Genomic DNA, 18,872 nt, shown 5'->3' on the forward strand with positions numbered 1-18,872 from the left:
AGCAGCGGGGCCAGAGGATGGAAAGGCGGGTTCCCTCAGGGTCAGGTGTGTAGACCGCGACTGGTAACAATTTCTTCTCAAATAGTATGTCGTTTTACCTTTTCTTTCCAAGCAGGACCAACAACTGGTGACAAAATTCTCAACACAATAAGCTTAAAATCTTTCGGAACTTCCACTTGGGATGATTCAAGTAATTTCTTGAATCTAAAAGGTAAGAAGAAAAAAAGACGTGTTCATGTTTCATCAAACCATGACATACCATTCCCATTCCCATTCCATTTTTGGCATCATTTCCCCCCCAAAAAAACCAATGTGTCACCATCACAACCCTCCCATAACCCCGGGCACGAAAATACAAATGTTTTCATTCATTCACTTTTTGGAGTTTTCCGTTTCCATTAATACCATGTGCAGCTTCATTATAGAGGTTCAGTTACCAAAAGTCGAAGTTGATTATCGCCCCATGCGCTCTCATTTTAGTAAGTCGTCCCTGGGGAGGCTCAGTGAGAGTAGAGTAGATAACAAGATTCAATTCTTTAGGGAGAAGCAGGACTCTTTGCTTGATGGTATCATGACTCTTGACATTGCTCTCGCTGACCGTTAACATGGTTAGCTGAAAAACATCAAGCCTGGTTAAGAGTCCCAATTGATAATCCAGGATAAACCTAGTGTCTGTTTGATTTTTGCCTTGCCTTTGCGGGTGGATGTACAGGTAAAAACGTCCATCCCGTACGTGCGCGAACTTTTGTCACCTTACTCATTTGCTTAAAAAAAATCAACTGCTGACACATTAGTAAGACTCTTTGTATTTTAACTTGTGAGTCAGATGTTTCATCATTAAGAAAAGTAGACTTTGAGTTTGGACGGTGACAAGGGCGCCAACGCTGTGAGGGTGGGGTTTGTCGCAGTTCATACGCAGAAAGGGTGTAGCCCCAATTTTGCGCATTGCGTGTGACACCTACGACAATCTTCTTCTGTTCTGCAGATGTTTAACTGCAAGCGAATCACCATTTTGGACTCGTTATGAGATGTAATGGTGACGTTTAAGAAATCAACTTTAGTAACTTTAGTCATTTTAAAACGGACTCATTGAAAAGGGCCAATGGAAATGCATCTACCAGGGTGTCTTCGAATCAAGCCTTGGAGTATATCTCTCTCTCGTTCTTTTTAATCAAGGCAGTGATTCTAAACTGAAGACCAGGATCTGAGTCTTCGCCCGGGACCTCATTGTGCTTGATCTAACCATGCAGTGGTGTCTTCTGTCCATGGTTGTGCCAAGCACCTTGAAGCCTTGTGAGCACAATCTGCCTTTGACTCAAACCTGGAGACAAGAACAAGGACTTTACTTCCTATTTCTCAACCAAATAAGTTTATTTTTTTGTCTGTTTTTATTACAAAAGTAGAAATGTTTTTGTAACTTCAACAAACCTGAAATGTTTTCTGTGAACATGTGGATTTGAACTTGCCACGAGTAAATTGTCACTTGCTATTTTTATAGTGTGAATTCTTATGCCATAATAAATGTATAGAAAACCCAGTGTCACCTTTGTCTTTTTCATTTAATTACTGCAACCGTTCAGATAAAAAAAATAAAAATAAATGTGTATTGACAGAACAAATTATATTCCAAAGACTGATTTCACAAGACATTTCATCATTACCTACAAGCTGCTCTGTTTCAATGTGTCACATTGGCAAACGATCAATTACAGTAAGTGCTCAGAAGCTTTTAACTGAGGCCAATAATCTCAGCCTACGGGGCCATATATTAAAGCAATGTTCTTCATGTTAGGACTGCAGAAACATCACAGGTCAATAAATCAAACTATGAGACATTGCGTAATGTGTCGCAGACAAAGCAGAAGTACTGCTCCATGTGCAAGCAATGACAAAATGATACAGTATGTTTGTATGCCGGCAGTGTCTCCATCTAAATCCATCTGTCAAACCCTTTAGAGGTAGTTTACTGCCAACATTTGAACCAGGTCGTCCTTTCTGGTGACATTCCTATGTGCTGTACAAACCATGGTATCAATAACTGGCCCAGCACAAGGTTTCTGCTGCTAAATACTATAAATTAGTATTCATACCTCTATGTCCTTATTCTCAGATCTTTGTTAAAAATACAGACAGATTTTACTTTGAAGTCTTTTAAGTTTTTATAGTAGAGTCCTTCAATCTATTCTTGCCACATACTTCTCACAGTATCAGGGTTATTAAGCAAGGCCGTCTATATTTACATAAATTTGGCAAGGTCACACACACACATGAGCTGCTTTATTCCAAAACATGGAGCATAAAAATAGCCTTAAAACAATTACTTAGCTACCGTATTCTTTTGTCTTTACTCAACAAGGACCAGCAGACCTTTAAAAAAAGGCACCTAAACTAAAAGATCCAAATCTTCGTCAACTTTCAAGATTATTATGGCTTTGAAATAACCGTTTTGTTGATTGTATTTTTTCAGTATGACCAAGCCTTGTGTGTTCAGAAACTCGCGGACTGGGCGCCGCGTCCGAGCTTGCGTAGTCTGTGACCTCACACTCAGACAGCCAATATAGGCTTTACTGATCATCCAATTATACTAAACTATGGCGCACCAGCTTTAGCGACACAAATGCAAACAAGGCGGTGGAGGCAACTTGCTCAACAAGCAGTGATTTGCTTTATTTAACCTTTTTCATTTCCATTGTGTTTTCCAGTTCAATAATTACATTAGATTAATAGAATCTGCTATAGTAATCAAAAAGACAGCCAAACATCACGACAAATGTTAAGAGCCTGCAGCTGCACAAAAGCTCAGTAGTAGGTGACATCCTAGCTCTGGAGGGGTTTGTGATATTGCGCAGTTGCCAGGCAGAGTCTACATGCAACAATGCAATGTCATCTCTTTCAGTCAAAGTACATCAACCAACATGCTGTACTCACTCGAGTTAAAATTTGCATACCATTGCTAGTATCGGTAATATCCGTGACTTTTCCTACTACTTTCCTATTTTCATAGCACAAAGGTGAAGTCAGGGTACCATGACTTTTATTAACAAGTAATGAGGCATTTTCTCTTAATTAACAAAGATAATAGTGACTAAGCTGTAAACAACATTGTACTTTAATTAGGCAACACTGTTTTCACAGCTTGGTGCATTTTGTACATTCACGACACTCCTGTTAACAAACCAATATGAAATATATTTTAAAATGGGCCCAGATAGCTCTGACAATGAAGCCAGAGGCCAAACAGTGCAAAGATCATGGATGCCTGATACAACTATTAACACTGGTAATAAAAAATCTAATTCATGCACGTCTTTTGCAGCTATTTGTTGAAATGTTTATTATGTATAGGTGCTCTTTACTGAACAACCTTCATGTGTTCGAACTTGAGCATTGAGGAATAGTTGATAACATAGTATACAAAGGATTAGCTTTTCGGAAAGTTTCGAGTATTCAAAAGTTTTGAATGGCTAACAATTACATGTTCATGATGGCAAAAATAATCTCATTTTGACGGCCGGTTAAAAATGGGTTCAGTATCTTTTGTAAGATGTGTTTTGTCGGAGCAAGTTGAATAACTGAATCCATGACTATCAGATATTAAGTTTATCCACCAAACCTCTACAGTGCCATATATTAGTAACATTAATGTTTATTCAATACAGTAACCTGCTGCTATGGCTGGAAATCACTTTAGATACATTGAAGTGGCTGCTTGTCTTTACTCACGCCCTGTCAAACAGAAGGATGAAAATATTTACACACAGTGCTTTGGCATTAGTAATTCAACGAGTGAATTTTGGCGCAATCTTACAAATGGTTGCAGTACAGGCATTGTATCCTAAACCAAAATAACAAATGCTATGATTGAACACTAATGCCTTGTCGCTGTTGGCATCATGTGGCAGAGTAAACGCGACGCCAAAACCAGCCGTCATGACCAGGTTTTACCATGGCAACTGTCAGGAACACAAACGTGACCCCTGCGTGATCAAGAAACTTAAAACTAACTCAATGGCTTCACGTTTCTTCTCAAAATTGAAGAAATATATTGGACAAGACAGACACGGTGTTGGGGATGAAGTATTGGAGGCGATATAAACGCAGCCCTTGATAATGAAAAGGTCGATATTAAGCATAGATTTGCCCTGAGCCCCCTGTGTGTGGGTTATCTCCAGTAAGGCGCTCCTGGGAAGGCGGTCTGTTTTTATCGCTTGACTTTATGACACCTGCATAGTCACGTATCCCCACTTCCAGGTTCTTGGCTTGGAGGGCAGCAACATGCAACTTCTCCAGGAAATCAGGCATACCTAAAAGTAGAATATAGCAGAGGAGCAGGCATATCAGAAATTGTCGACTCTTTAATTGCTGTTTACAATTATACAATAAAAAAATAATAATCTTACCACTTGACACCATCCAACTGACACAATAACGAGGAAAGACGGTTTGCGGGTCATCACTATATGTTAGCAGGTAATCAAATCCATTCTGTGAGACACAAACATGTGTTATTATGACACTGAACTTCAACCCTCAAATTCATAATCAATTAAGCAAAGGCAATGGCAATAAACCTCGTCAAATGATTTGTGTGGACGAATCACCATCTTTGATTGATACGAGTGCACCCTCACAAACGCCTGTGTCTCTGGAACCCGAGGATGTGCTACCGCCCTGCAAGGAGTAAAGTTTCACAAGGCTAAAGAACAAGTATCTCCATACTGTACATGTTTTATATAAATAACATTTTTACCTGGACACAAGAATCATCAAGTTGTTTTCAACATCCACATCATATCGACGCACATAGACATAATCCCTTGAATACATGGGATACTGTAGGGAAGCCAATAACCAATAATCAATGAAAATGTGTGGTAATAAAACATCATAGTACAAAACTATTGCAAGACACTCACAGGAAACTGCGTAGCCCAGTGTACAACTTCAGACCCAGTGTTGACATCTCGGTCTACTACCTCCAGTTTGATAACCAACGAGTCCCACTTCTTTCTGTACTCTGTGTCCAACTGGGGGAAAGGCAAAGATTTGAGTCAAGCGTAAGGTGCTGAAATTAGAACAAATAAGACCTGCCCTTTTGTGGTACACATGCATCACAGTGTTGACTCTACAGTCTGTGCTTCCATTATTTATATTAAGTTGAATGAAATAAGAAAATATTTCTAGTAATTACTTTTAACTATGTATTAGTACCATCTATACCTGGACATTGAAGAACTGCCTGGGGGTGACGTCCATGTAGGAGCCCAACACTGCATGTACAAACATTGTGATTACTGACTACAACATATAAAACAACGTTGATATCAAATAAGAATATCTCCTTATTTCTGACCTCTGTATTCATACAGGTGACTGTTGGGAATTGGCCTCCTCCACACTCTGAAGTCTGTTTTGTCCACAACGATTTCCCAGACCATTTCTGTTTGTCCAGCCACTGTTCCAGAGGACGTGTTGAGACGATTTACAGTGTCCAGGGTCTGCAGCTCTAGTCCACACCTGGAGATTTGTTCAAATAACAAATTGAAAATGACAATGTAATACATGTAAGACATTTTAATGACAGTGATCCACATACCTGTGCAGCTCCTCATCGTGAATCTTCTCATTGTCCCACACGAAGACACCAGCCAGGGCAGCAATGAGCTTTCCACTTGGGGCGTGCTTGTTTTGAAATCTGCGCCATATGTTTCCAACAAGGGTCCACTTTGTCCGTTCAGAATAAAGGTTAGAATACAGTTCTCTTATCTGACAGGCGCGCCGCAGCCTCTGGCCAGTTACGAAACCACAATGATCGGCGAAGATGGAGAGCAAGCCCTTCCTGCATTGCCTGGATTTGGAGGCATCGTTAGCACCAACTCCAGCTTTCTGGAGCCAAGACAGCAGCAGGTTCACGCTCCTGTCCAGCCAGGGCACCTTCTTTAGCTTCGCTGTGGTGCACTCGACAGATTTTCTGAAGCATCTGGCACTTTGAGATCTGGCCGTGTTCACCCCCATCTCGCAGAGAGGACGTCGGGGCACAGACTGAAACATGACCACTGTGACCGTGACTCCAGCTAGCAAAGACAAACATGTCAATACCAAGCAGTTGCTATAAAACGTCTCAAGGCTTTAAAGACCTCAACGCTGACTATATGTAATATCAATTCATACATACATGCAAATAAGGACTGTTTTACAGGGCCCGTTTAACGCTATCGGTTGTAAATGTGCTATGGGGCTATGCTAACATGTCCAGTAACATGCGACAAACAGCTGCTCTCAAAACTAATCCGACCACAAAATATCCAATCGACGCAAGTTGTATTTGAGCATTAACCCTAGCATGGCGTTTAACGCATAACCAAATGTGACAATTGTGTACCTGTGTTCAAGTCGCCTCACGTTTTTGATACACTTTGCTAAACGCGTTTGACCTCCACTTCCGACAGGGCACGCCCACACGGAAGTCCCGCCCCAACTGCTGCTGACAAGCGTTCATTGGGCGCGTGCCGTTAAACGCCTTCAGTCATTGGTCAGAATCCGTGTCTGTCAATCTCGTAAGCGTCGTCTTTAGGTTGTGTGACTTATATTTCCGTGGAAAGTTACTTAATCAAGTAGTTAATCTCGCATTGTATTGCTTCAGACATACTGTTACAACCAACTACACGCCAAGGGTGAAGTGGGTAAAGACCAGGGTAACAAATGTCAATGATAGAAACAAAACACAACATCCTCTCGAGTTGTATCTAAAGATTGTGCCGTGTTGAGCAACCAAACCACGACCAATACACGTGCTCCACAAAAGGTGCTTGGGTTAAGGTCAAAGAAGTAAAACAAAAAATAAAAGAAACAAAATAATGACAAATTGGCCTGAAAGCAACTCCGGGTTTATTATCAAGGCACTCCATCTCGTTTCACAACTACCGTGAAGTTTGTGTCCTGGGCACAAATACGAAAAACTGAAATATATTAATGATTTTATTTTGCCCCTGAATTACTCATTGAGCTACGCACAAAAAACACGTATCTATTGTTATTTTTCATTCATGAAGTACTAGAACCCCGTCTCCAGTTTAGTTTGGATCTCGGTTCACACAAAATCCATAACATTTACTTCAAGGTGGATTTGGTGTTAAACCGAGCACATACTAATCCTACTGTAGATGGCGCCACTGTGCTGAGGGAAACTGCTGTAGGCCTATTTTATGATAGTAATGTGACAAATAATAAAGAAATGATTAGGTCCGAAATTCCCCATGGATATAGTAGTACCATAGAATAATATTTACAAACAAAATAGAGCGAGTTCGGGAATGTGATGTCATATCGCTAAGCATTATGGGATTAGCAGCAATTGTAAACTAATGGAGATTTTAGAAGTTAAAATACTGGAGTTATTGTTCACATTAAAACACTTGGACAGCACAGTGAGTTAGATGTATTTACCAGCAGTAACTCAGCAGCTAACGGAGCTGTTCCACGGCTTTTTTATCCACTTTTTATACTGTTTTTAGCTAATGTTAGTCAATGGAAATGTATGCTAACAGCTGCAAAGATGGCCGATCTCCATGGTAACTGAAGGCAATTCGATTTTACAGTAATGTCGCCCTGTAGGCGCGCTCACAGGCGGCTGTACAGCGTGTACAATTCTAAAAACAGTGAGTTATAGGGTACGATTGCAGCATTAGCGCTAAAGACTGACTTTCAAAAGGCAATTAACACAGTGCTGCTGGACCCGTGTCAAGTCAATCGACAGACGCCATAAACAGGGTTTTAGCAATCACTTGTAACGGGCTGGTGTCTCGTGACAGCTGGGTGTGAGCGGCGCGTCAGAGGCGGGGTTTCCTCTGGAGATGTATCCAATAAAAACGCAGGCTGCTGCGCCTCTCAACCGGTCTGCTCCGGGTCTCAGCACTTCCTCCTCGCATGCGGTAGATACATATTCATTCAAAAGAACATTTGACTTTTATATCGGGAAATTGTCAAGGCAGTTACGGCAATAGAGACTTAACTTCGGATAGACTGGTTATTTTTTTATATTTAACCTCGATCGTGATTGGGACTTTTGATTTTTCTGCGTCAATCTGTAACTAATTGTCCCGCGCCCGCCTATAAACAACGTTTGGTGGCGCGCGCTAATTAGCTTAGGTTAGCACTTAGCAGACACTCTTACGAGACAACCGTCACGAGTGGTGAGTATAAACCTTCTTTAATGTTTTATTGCTCATTTATTTCACCTCTACACTTCCTAGGCATTGATGCTAAAACGACGTATGCTCCTATAATGCTCAAGGCGTTCAGTTTCAACTAAGCTAAGGGATATATTAGCGTATATATAGTCTGTGTCTGCTCTTGATTTCAGTCCAAAGTGGATGTGTCTCCGTGTTTACTGTGGACTGTTAGTGGGAGCGGTGGTTGGGCTGGATCTAGTCATCTTGTGTCGACTCTGTCTCTAGATCGGATGATAACGGTCTCTGTGTTGTAACATGCGCTGTTGATTATATGACTGAGTCGCATCATGTCAGTAACAAGTCATGTATGTTATATTTATCATTTAAATACCAAGACTATATTCGTAAAAGGTGGGTGTGCGTCATTGGCAACCGCGTGAGCCGGCTCGCGCTATGAATGAATGACGACACGTGCATTATGTAGAAATTCTGTCGTCTCCAAAAATATTGATCAGCATATTCTCGTTTGCGTCCCGACCGAATCCATAGTTTTATGTGCGTGTAAACAATAGACACATTCATTGTCTTTGTTTTTAACTTTGTCTGCGTGCGAACAAAAATGGCTTCCTGATAGATGTTTCAGGGGGATGGCTAAGGGCTACAAGACTTGGTTCCGGTCTAGCCTTTACGAGTGCTTTGCGAGTGACGTATGTCCATTCACAACGTATCTGGCAGGCATTACACTGTAACGCTGTCTGTTTTTAAAAGCTTTGTCATGTTTAAATTTAACAGGTTTGTATTTGTGTTTCCAGGATGTGCTCCTGCTCCGCATCAGGCATTGTTGCACAATGGCAGGCTCCTCACTCTGCTTAATCACTCTGCTCCAAAGCCAGGACAACAGAATCATAATAATCACAGGATAACATTAAGCATATTTTATTGCAATACCTAATTATTATTTTTCTGGAACCCAGAATTGTTATAAATTTGCACTGTACTGGTAGTGCGAGTTATTTATTTTTTTCTTTTTGTGAAAAAGCTTTTGAAAGTATTTAATTATGGACGCCACAACTGCAACTGCAACTGCAGCTGCTTTAATCCTAGCAACCACTGCTGGAGTTGTAACTGACACACCGTTGACAGAGTACATGTGGTTGCTGATTGTTGGCTTTATCATCGCCTTCATTTTAGCATTTTCTGTTGGAGCCAATGATGTTGCAAACTCCTTTGGCACAGCAGTAGGCTCTGGAGTGGTTACATTACGACAGGCTTGCATTTTGGCAACAGTGTTTGAAACTCTGGGTTCAGTTCTCCTTGGAGCCAAAGTGAGTGAGACTATACGTAAAGGTATCATAGATGTCGGCATGTACAATGGCTCTGAACACGTGCTAATGGCCGGGTCCGTCAGTGCCATGGTTGGTGAGTATTGACTTTCTGTACATGAATTATATCATTTGTCTACTTCACTTTGAATTTGTATAATTGTAGTAATTATACTGTAACCATCTTCAGGTTCTGCTGTCTGGCAGTTGGCTGCTTCCTTCCTTAAGCTCCCGATTTCTGGAACACACTGCATTGTTGGTGCCACTATTGGCTTCTCACTAGTTGCCAGAGGCCAGCAAGGTGTCAAATGGTTGGAACTTCTACGAATTGGTAGGTTTTCATATTTAACCATTACTCAGTACTAGTCCATCCGACACAATTCAAATAATTGTTTTAAGCTTGTAGTTACATAAATATAACGATTATTTTTCCAGTGGCTTCTTGGTTCCTGAGTCCTCTTCTTTCTGGTATTGCATCTGGAATTGTTTTCTACATTGTGCGCATGTTCATTTTACAAAAGGTAATCTTAAATAATAATGTATCTGACATGAGATTGAAGCTCTTTTAAATTAGTAGTGGCTTGTTTTTATGGATTGCTGATCAGTTCCTTTTGTTTGCAGAAAGACCCCGTTCCAAATGGATTAAAGGCCCTGCCTGTTTTCTATGCCATAACGATGGGAATCAACCTGTTCTCTATTATGTTCACAGGAGCGCCGGGTGAGTATTATTGTCATTGCCTTAGCTCTGCATGCCTGCCCACAGCCACAGTTCTAAAGGAACTGCCCCTCAGACAGTGAATAATACGCACAGACATGACTGCCAGACTGTACCAGACAGTGTTTACCATTTCAGAGCCTGTGTGTGTGTTTTTTTGTTTTTTATAATCATGTTTTTGGGACTTCTTGTGGTGTGGTTTGTGGTAGCTTCAATGAAAGTTTAACACTCTGCACAACATGGAAATATTTCACTTTGCTCTTGACATCACGGGGCTTGCAAAAGGAAAAGACAAGTAAAAGTTGTTTTCTGTGGAGTAGGACTATACCTAAAATTATCTTGACTTTTTTGCCTTTAGTATCAGTTTATTAAACAAGAACCTTTTTGCTCCTTTGTTTTCTCTACAGGGCCTCAGTTCCAAGATCTTAACTGGCTTGGGCCTGTAAATGATGGCTACAGGCCAGAGCATATCCACTGATGTGTATGTGCACTCTGTGTCATCACAATCAGAGTGAAGATCTCATGCAGTCCATAGTCCTGCATAGTCAGACACATTTTGTGCAGTGATGTCCCTCACCTCTACAAAATTTACTTAAGCGGCCAGTACTCGGGTGCTTCACATCAGACAAGGTGCAATCCACCATTCAACTCTCGGATATGTATGCAATCTACGCAAAAAGTTTAGAATGAAAAAAGCAAAATGAGCAGAAAATCTTGACGGGTGATGACGTCGGATGAACCAAATCTGGCACAACTTTTTATCACACGATCACGTCAGGGATACACATTAACCGTGGAAAGGGCTCGCTGCTTCATGTAGGGCATGTAAAAGAACTTTGTGTTCCTGCCAGCTAAACACTTGTACAGTAATTTGAGTGGACACCAGGCATTTCACTGTACATTCCAATACTATCAAATACTCTAAAAAAAATACTAAAAAAACTGGAGCAAGACAAACATTGAAATTGTTAGGTTTTGTTTTTTGTGTTACTTTTATAACAAGTCATGAAACGGAGCAGCTTACGAGATATTGTAGAAGTTCTGTGGCTCGGTAAGGTCTCAACAATTCTGTGCTTTTCAAAACTCGAAAGGGTATCGATTACATAACTTTATCAAAGGGTTAGTTACTGTTATGGGATGTTGCCTCTTGTGTTTCTATACACTCGGTTGGATTAAAAAAAAAACGCCCATTTGCCTGTCCTGAAGGGGCGATCTTCCATTGCATAACTAAAATAAACATGAGGTGGTAGCTCTGCAGTCTCGTGTTGCAGCGTGACTGGAGAGTGCAGTGTGGACTCTGCCCTGAAGCAAAAATGACCACCTAAACAAAGACACTTATCTTCAGCCTTGGTGCTTGACTTCCTTTGTTTATCTTTAAGACATGACAAACAGTGCAAGTGTTTTTGTTGAAGGTCACCACGTCAGAGCTGCTGTATGAGACTGTTGCAGGAGTTTTTTTGTGCGTCTGTTGCAGTCACTGCTGACTCATAACCTTTTTGACAAAGACGACTGCCTCTCTGGGGAAATGCAAATATTCTTAAAGCGCACTGCATTACATCTAGATCTGCCGCACCAGCATACTGCAGTCTTGGCATGAGCTAGACCCCACTGCTACAACTCCTCCTTTCTTCCTCTTGTGACTTTCATGAAGCCTCTTGTTCTTTTATGTACTTGTAAAATTGTGAACTCTTTCTCAAAGCTTCAGCTAAAGTTAAAACCTTATGTTTATGCTGTTCCTTCATAGGCTTAACAATTGATTTTATGCAAACCTTTCTTTTGCTTTCACAGTGCTTGGATTTGACCATATCCCATGGTGGGGCATTCTTCTCCTCTCGTTGGGCTGTGCATTGCTCACTGCCCTCATCGTGTGGTTTATTGTCTGCCCTCATCTCAAGAAGAAGATTGAAAGTAAGTCACATGGTGTTGTAGCTGTCACATTAACTCCATATGTGCCAAAAGCTTTCACATCAGAGCTTCAAATTAATCTGCAAAATGGACTAAAGTAGTTCAACACAATTGATGGGAGCTTTTTAACTGGTGGTATAATCCTCGGTAGAGAAAACCAGACAATCCACATAAGAGTGTGAAATCCCGTCAGCTAAATTAGTGTTTGTGTGTTACGTTTGCAAAACTTGTATAACAAAAGGCCACATTGTAAAATCCTGTGTTTTGATTTTGTTTGCTAATGCAGCCCAAAACAATTATTCATGGCAAATGTGCAAAAGTTAAATTTTAGCCAAATTTTACGGAGCCTGCCAGGGGACATGGATGAGATTTAAAAAAAAAAAAAAAAAGGAAAAAAATCAAAAGGGGGTAATTATGTCAGGATCCCGACTTACTAAATGGGGGGCTAGATATTTACTTGGGGCCCGAGTTAATAAGTCAGGGTTCGAGATAGTTAACTCAGAGGAACGAGACACTAGCCTAGGCGGTTGAACACCTGCGATCCACCTGCAAATATGGCCACTTCAGGTGAAGACGTTTTCTCGTTTCTGCGAAATCAAAGAAACATCTGAGACGGTGTCATAAATCGACTGTCTGTTTTGCCTCGTCTTCTTTCAAACGTTTAATTTGTCTCCAATATAAGGACTCCTCATATTGGAGACCTAGATTAAAGTAGTGCTTTGCTCATCAATTGTCATGATGCCATGGATGCTGCCTGAGCTCGACCGCCTCTGATGCTGGTCAGGGAACAAGTTGTGCCTCTTTACGATCACTGTCTCGAGCCCCGACTTATAATAACCCCCTTAAAAAATAAAATAAAATCTGCCTGGTGGGCTCCGAATTTAAACAAAATATAAGCAATTTATTTCAATGTAATGGGGTACAGACTTGTAGATCAGGCTGCTGCCATGTACAAGGAATACTGTTCAGCTCTCTGCAACAGTCGAATGGCATTATTGTATTGTATACCTAATTACGACCTGCCATATGCTTTTATAACTGCAGTAAATTAATTGTTAAAACGGGATATTCTTGACTTGCCTAGTTGTAAGTCAGGTCTGTGGGGAGGCAAAATTATTATTTAATGTAATTTTTTTTATATATTAGGGAAAATGTTGTGCAATATGGCTTGAATGGGTTGTGCAGTACCTCATTGCTCTGATGTTTGTAACGGAAATGTGTATTTGTTTGGACATGATTCAAGATTGTCTCACCACAATGTGCCCCCTACTAGGAGATGTCAAGTCTGCCAGTCCCTCTGAGAGTCCCCTGATGGAGAAAAGGGAGCTCCAGGAGGTCCACTGTCCAATCCTGAAGCAGTCGTCTAAGGAGACATCCACACCTGCCGCCTCGGCTACCAATCAGGAGGATTCTGCCGCTCAGACCTTGGCCTCTCCGGAGGAGCGCAAGGTGGCATTTGACATTGGAGATTCTGACGATGTCGACAGTAATAAGGAGCGCAGAGTGGCATTTGACATTGGAGATTCTGACGACACTGAAGACAGTAATACAAGTAGTGGTGAGTGAAGTGAGAACAGTATTCAAGTAGCTGTGATGACAGTTTAATACGTTAAACATATAACCACTTGAATAACGGGCTGGTATAATACACTGACTGGACCAATACTGACTGTCCAGTTTTGCTATTTTTTTATCACCAAGGCCAGTGATTAAAACCTTTTTTAAATGGCTAAAATGTCATATCTTGTTATGAAGCGGTGCTGCCTCTTCTAGTTCTTGCATGCTTGTCTGCTCAGTTTATGGACTCTATTGATTACGTTTTTTCATTTGTCTCTAGTTTCGAAACATATCCAATCGAACAACCATATAAACCAACAAACACTCAACAATCAAGTCCAGTTCAATAACCAGGTGCAGTTCAACAACAGGCCGGCGCAGATAGTGAGCAACGGCTACACTCAGTACCACACAGTCCACAAAGACTCTGGCCTCTACAAAGACCTGCTCCACAAGCTTCATTTGGCCAAAGTTGGCGACTGCATGGGCGAGGGCGGCGAAAGGCCAATCCGACGCAACAACAGCTACACCTCCTACACCATGGCGATCATCGGGATGCATGGAGACTTTAAGCACAAGGATGGGGATTTCCGTACATGTGAGAATGCAGAGAAGTGCCCGGGAGCAGGTGGCCCAGAAAGGAAACGCATTCGTATGGATAGTTATACCAGCTACTGTAATGCCGTGGCCGAGCACACGACCCCTGAAGGCCTCGGAGAAGGAGAGGTGGTTGTGGATGTGGAAGTGGAAAAGGAAGACGCTGGCAGCACACGGAGCTCCCTGGACGAAGACGGGCCAGAGGCAGATAAACCAGAAGTTTCAATACTGTTCCAGTTTCTTCAAATCCTCACCGCCTGCTTTGGATCATTTGCTCATGGCGGCAACGATGTCAGGTATGCACGATTCTATGTTTGAGGTGAAAGTTTGTGAGTAGAAATCTTAAAATAAAAATGGATAACAATCTATATTTTTTGCAGTAATGCCATTGGTCCCTTGGTGGCATTGTGGCTGGTTTACACAACGAGCAGTGTGACTTCCAGTAACCCCACGCCCATCTGGCTGCTGTTGTACGGAGGAGTGGGCATCTGCGCTGGTCTTTGGGTTTGGGGTCGCCGTGTCATACAGACCATGGGCAAGGACCTCACCCCTATCACTCCCTCAAGGTACAAACCAATTCAGAAAGCTTCAATTTGAGCGTTAACGGGCCCTTACTTTAACAAGGTGTTTTCTTTGCAGTGGTTTCAGCATCGAACTTGCTTCAGCTCTGACTGTTGTTGTTGCATCTAATATTGGTTTGCCTGTTTCCACCACACACTGCAAGGTAAGTGGGGCGCCCACAAGAATAAACAGAAAGCCACGTTGAGGCATGTGGCATCCTAGTGTACAATCTCTCCAGAAAGGACAGCAGAAACATAATTACCTTGAAGGTTCTCTATTGTGCATATGCCCTTTGCTTTCATAGTACATAGTAAAATACTGCATATGGGACAAAATGTTCTTTGTTTTGGCACATAAGTAAGGCATTTGGATACAGGCTGAAAGATTGACTGCTAAAATGGTACAAAGAACGGGAAATTTGAGCACTGAGAAGTGGCATGGGGGGGGCATTTTACTTAAGGTGAATCAACATTATAAAACCAGTTACTTTGCATCATAAAGGACAAGTAAATGATAAACAGGATTGCAATTCACTTTGTGCTTCCCAGTGTAATAGTAATTCTTGTTTCAGGTGGGCTCTGTGGTAGCTGTTGGATGGCTCCGTTCACGGAAAGCTGTTGATTGGCGCTTGTTCAGAAATATCTTCATGGCGTGGTTTGTGACTGTGCCCATATCTGGACTCATCAGTGCTGCTATTATGGCGATCTTCATCTATAGTTCTAGCAATTTCCAGTCATAGATTGCCAAAACGACCAGTGATTGTAGCAAATCACATATGCACATCAGATCCAGGCACCCTTTGAACAGCAAACTGCTCCTATGAGCACCAGCATCGAGAGGCTGGTCAGGCTGTAATGTACCGCTTACCTCAAGCCAATAATTTAAGTGTTGCCCTGTACATAGGCCTGTGCCTCTTTGTTACATCATCTTTGACCTAGATTTTGAATTCATATGGAACATTTCACCTCCTGTGAGGTTTTTTCCAAACATTTCCATATCTTCTTTTACATTGCTGTTTTTGTCTACTGGTCTTTTTTTTTTAAAACTGTATATAAATCCATGCTATGTGTAAGATTTTTTTTTCTTCTCAAAGTCATATTCAGTGTTCGTTCATTAGATACATCTCATGACATACTGAGGGCAGATAAACATCAAGCAGTATTTAGGTCATAGAAATGACTCCCGTTGATTCAAGACACATGTATTTGGTTCAAGCTGGGAATTCTATGACCTGTCAGTATGTTGAACATACACCTCATATGTTAATCTTTCAGATGTACTTTTTCATTATCTGAGCAGCTGTAGCAATGCTGTAAAAGGCTTTGGTTACTTGAGACACAGAAAATGTAACACTAGAATGTCATCATGCAGAAACGTATGTTCTGAATAAGACCTTACAGTACCTGTAAAACTTGATTGCCGTCACACATGCTTAATGGTAAAATGCCCTGGGCCTGCTTAAGCCTTGCTCATTTCAGCTAGGACTGGATGGTCAGTGCTGTTCTTGGAAGATAGCTCCTACCTAGAATTTTGAGTTGCTCTTGCTTAAACATTTTGCAAGTACAATTAGTGGGAGTGGTCAAACCGGCTAGAGTAAACACATCTGTATCTAGTTTGTGGTGTTTTGGCTGCAGTACAAAATGCATTTTTGATCTATTGATTCTGTAGAGGCCTTAATTGTTTTATTTTCTCTTAGGTACCAAAGAAGTTTGTTCTTTCTTTTTTAAATGCACATGAACAGGACTTGTAAAAAAAAAAATAAAGAATAAAAAAAAATGGAAAACCTACTCAAATGTCTATTTGTTGTTTGAACAGGTGTCAGTCAAGTTGAAACAAACTCAGACACTAACTCAATTCATATGAAAAGGGGTTGCGGTTAACTAAATATAGCTTGTAGGTTTTAAAATAGTATGTCATAAAATCCAGTTGTTTTTCCTGCATACTGAAAGTTAAAATAGGTTGAAGTATCCTAGTTTTTCCCAGTGGGAGTTGCTGATGTAATGTCAGCTTTGTCATACCACAGACAACAACAAAAGACCACATGACACAAATGGGTGGAATGGTTCCTTTATTGACTGAGCTCAGTAAGGCCCGGCACTGGTGGGCGATGGTCTTTCACTCCTGTTCATCTATGACGCAAAACAGACAGACATTTCCTTTATACCAGCTTTGTGTCACAAACAGAATTCAGTATTTTTCCAGGCCTTTCAGAATTACTATAGCATATGACTCATGTCTATAGTTTATGAGTCACAAGCGTGCAGGTAATGACTGACTGCACCATTGTGTAAAAACAAGGCAAGTGTGTTCATATCACTTTTACAACGGAAATTATCCTGTTATCAGTCTAAAGTAAACACTGAACCAGCGCAGTGTGTGTAATGCTACGTATATAATGAATTGATCCAAGCATCCTTTGGTGCAGGCCAGGGCATTGCACTTTTTCCAAAAATAACCAATGCAGTTGATAAAGTATAAATCAAGCTCAATAAGCACCGAGGGACACATGTCACAGAGTGGCCTGGATTTTTGTCCTAGATTTTTCGCACATCAAGAGAATGGGCCTGAATAAACAAGTGGGCCATATTTTTAGTGGGTCAGGCTCTGAAGTTTAATTTGGACTACCGTGGTTGTGCCTGTCTCTTACCAGACAAAACAACAACAACGTTAGACTGAAATACATTCACTTGTTGTAAATTTGTAAGCTTCACAATTTCCTTCAGCCTGTCTGTTATCCAACAGACTGGCTCTGTCTGGTTTTGTTTGTCTCAAATCTGGGCCATTGCAAAACCAACCATTTTAACTTTCACTGCGCCGCTCAAAACAGTTCCTCACCACATCTCGCCTGGGCAGGTACCACGTCTGAGTGGGCCACAAAAATGTTATGACTGTCCCCAGCCCACACCCCTACTGTCTGCAGCCACAGCTTTTATACACATACACTGAGTCAACCTCATTCTGACCTCCAGAGTAAAACTGTCCAGGCAGTTACCTTGCTGCTTGGTTAAATCTTGAGCAACTTCTTCTATAATGAAAAAACAAACAAAGATATAATCACTGCTTGTGCGCAAGTATTCCATAAAAGTATATACACAGTATTTGGATCCTACCTGAACTGCTCGCGGATTCTGTCACTGCCTCTCCTGCGAAAACAATAATGGGACAATAGTTGTTTATTCTCTATAATAAATATATAAATGCACTTTACATATCACTAAATAGGGTTTTAATGAAATATACAAAGTGTTTGTTTTTACATTTGATAAATTACATTTTATTTTATTATTATTATTTTTTATGTAAAGACTACCGGTAGTTCTTTTCCATCTCGCACGGTCGACTGTATGTAATAGGCAGTTTCAGAGCCAAGGTCATGAAGTCCTGACTCTCATTTAATCTTTAACTTACTTCATCTGTCCAAAGAACTTGTGACTGATTGTTGAAAGTACTACAGAAAGATAACACGCTTATACCCACATCTTTATAGTGGTACAAGTAATCATGGAGGCTCATTTTGTAACATATGGTTAAAACCAACACAACTTTTTGCATTAACAGACACTAACCCTCTGTCTCCTCTGTTGACTTTGACCGAGTTTCTGTATTAAACACACACATACAAGTTGAATTCAGTTTTGTCGTTTCACATTCAATTCCAAATAGGATTTTACTGCCACCTCCTGACTAGTAACAGTGTGTCTTACCGTCCCGGGACACTGCAGCCTGTGAGTGCCCATCTCCCCCTGCAGAGGAGGAGGATTTCAGAGTTATGTAATGTGCAGTTTAAGCTTAAGACAGATCACACGCTGTAATATGTTACACACCTGTGTTGACATCAGCTGGTCCCTGCTGCTCCTCTACAGTTACATTTAACACAAACATGCCGTTAACACCGCACTAAACTCAAGCCGACCCGACACTGGAAACTTACCACAGCCATGCTTAACAGCCTCTGAAAAAGACCATGAGAAATGTCTTCAACGCTTGACCAAACAAGTACTTTAAGCTGACAGAGTGTGCAGAGGGGGGTGAAGTAAGAGCAAA

At 41.1% G+C, this 18,872-nt stretch overlaps 3 protein-coding genes across 10 annotated transcripts; 1 reads left to right on the forward strand and 2 right to left on the reverse strand.

Moving 5' to 3' along the window:
* Positions 1-3,333: 3,333 nt before the first annotated feature.
* On the reverse strand, positions 3,334-6,473 carry stard7 (StAR related lipid transfer domain containing 7). The gene is made up of 9 exons (XM_079551742.1): positions 6,383-6,473; positions 5,597-6,074; positions 5,354-5,517; positions 5,221-5,270; positions 4,917-5,027; positions 4,751-4,833; positions 4,572-4,671; positions 4,401-4,485; positions 3,334-4,304 (listed from the first exon to the last, which is right to left on the reverse strand). The coding sequence occupies exons 2-9, from the start codon at positions 6,049-6,051 to the stop codon at positions 4,126-4,128; spliced, it is 1,227 nt and encodes a 408-aa protein (XP_079407868.1). The 5' UTR covers positions 6,052-6,074; positions 6,383-6,473; the 3' UTR covers positions 3,334-4,125.
* A 1,417-nt stretch (positions 6,474-7,890) lies between these two features.
* slc20a1b (solute carrier family 20 member 1b) lies at positions 7,891-16,593 on the forward strand. Its single transcript, XM_079582708.1, has 11 exons — positions 7,891-8,192; positions 8,984-9,590; positions 9,684-9,824; positions 9,929-10,014; positions 10,115-10,211; positions 11,997-12,116; positions 13,387-13,671; positions 13,951-14,563; positions 14,648-14,833; positions 14,907-14,991; positions 15,400-16,593. Exons 2-11 carry the CDS (start codon positions 9,230-9,232, stop codon positions 15,565-15,567), a joined length of 2,142 nt encoding a protein of 713 aa, XP_079438834.1. The 5' UTR covers positions 7,891-8,192; positions 8,984-9,229; the 3' UTR covers positions 15,568-16,593.
* Positions 16,594-16,786: 193 nt separating this feature from the next.
* LOC306983108 (uncharacterized protein) lies at positions 16,787-18,864 on the reverse strand. 8 transcript variants are annotated; one of them, XR_013794257.1, is made up of 6 exons: positions 18,653-18,858; positions 18,533-18,571; positions 18,395-18,427; positions 17,939-17,971; positions 17,821-17,850; positions 16,787-16,957 (listed from the first exon to the last, which is right to left on the reverse strand). XR_013794257.1 is itself a non-coding variant. In XM_079582834.1 (5 exons), the coding sequence occupies exons 1-5, from the start codon at positions 18,708-18,710 to the stop codon at positions 17,711-17,713; spliced, it is 303 nt and encodes a 100-aa protein (XP_079438960.1). In that variant the 5' UTR covers positions 18,711-18,858; the 3' UTR covers positions 17,531-17,710. The 8 variants fall into 8 exon arrangements, 4 of the variants coding, with proteins under 4 accessions (XP_079438960.1, XP_079438959.1, XP_079438962.1 ...); XR_013794258.1 differs by having other exon boundaries at positions 16,862-16,957; positions 17,821-17,853; XR_013794259.1 differs by lacking the exon at positions 18,395-18,427 and having other exon boundaries at positions 16,871-16,957; positions 17,821-17,853; positions 18,653-18,685; positions 18,760-18,864.
* Positions 18,865-18,872: the final 8 nt, after the last annotated feature.

This window comes from Gobius niger, assembly GCF_951799975.1.
Source record: "Gobius niger genome assembly, chromosome: 2".
In the NCBI taxonomy this organism is placed as follows: domain Eukaryota; kingdom Metazoa; phylum Chordata; class Actinopteri; order Gobiiformes; family Gobiidae; genus Gobius; species Gobius niger.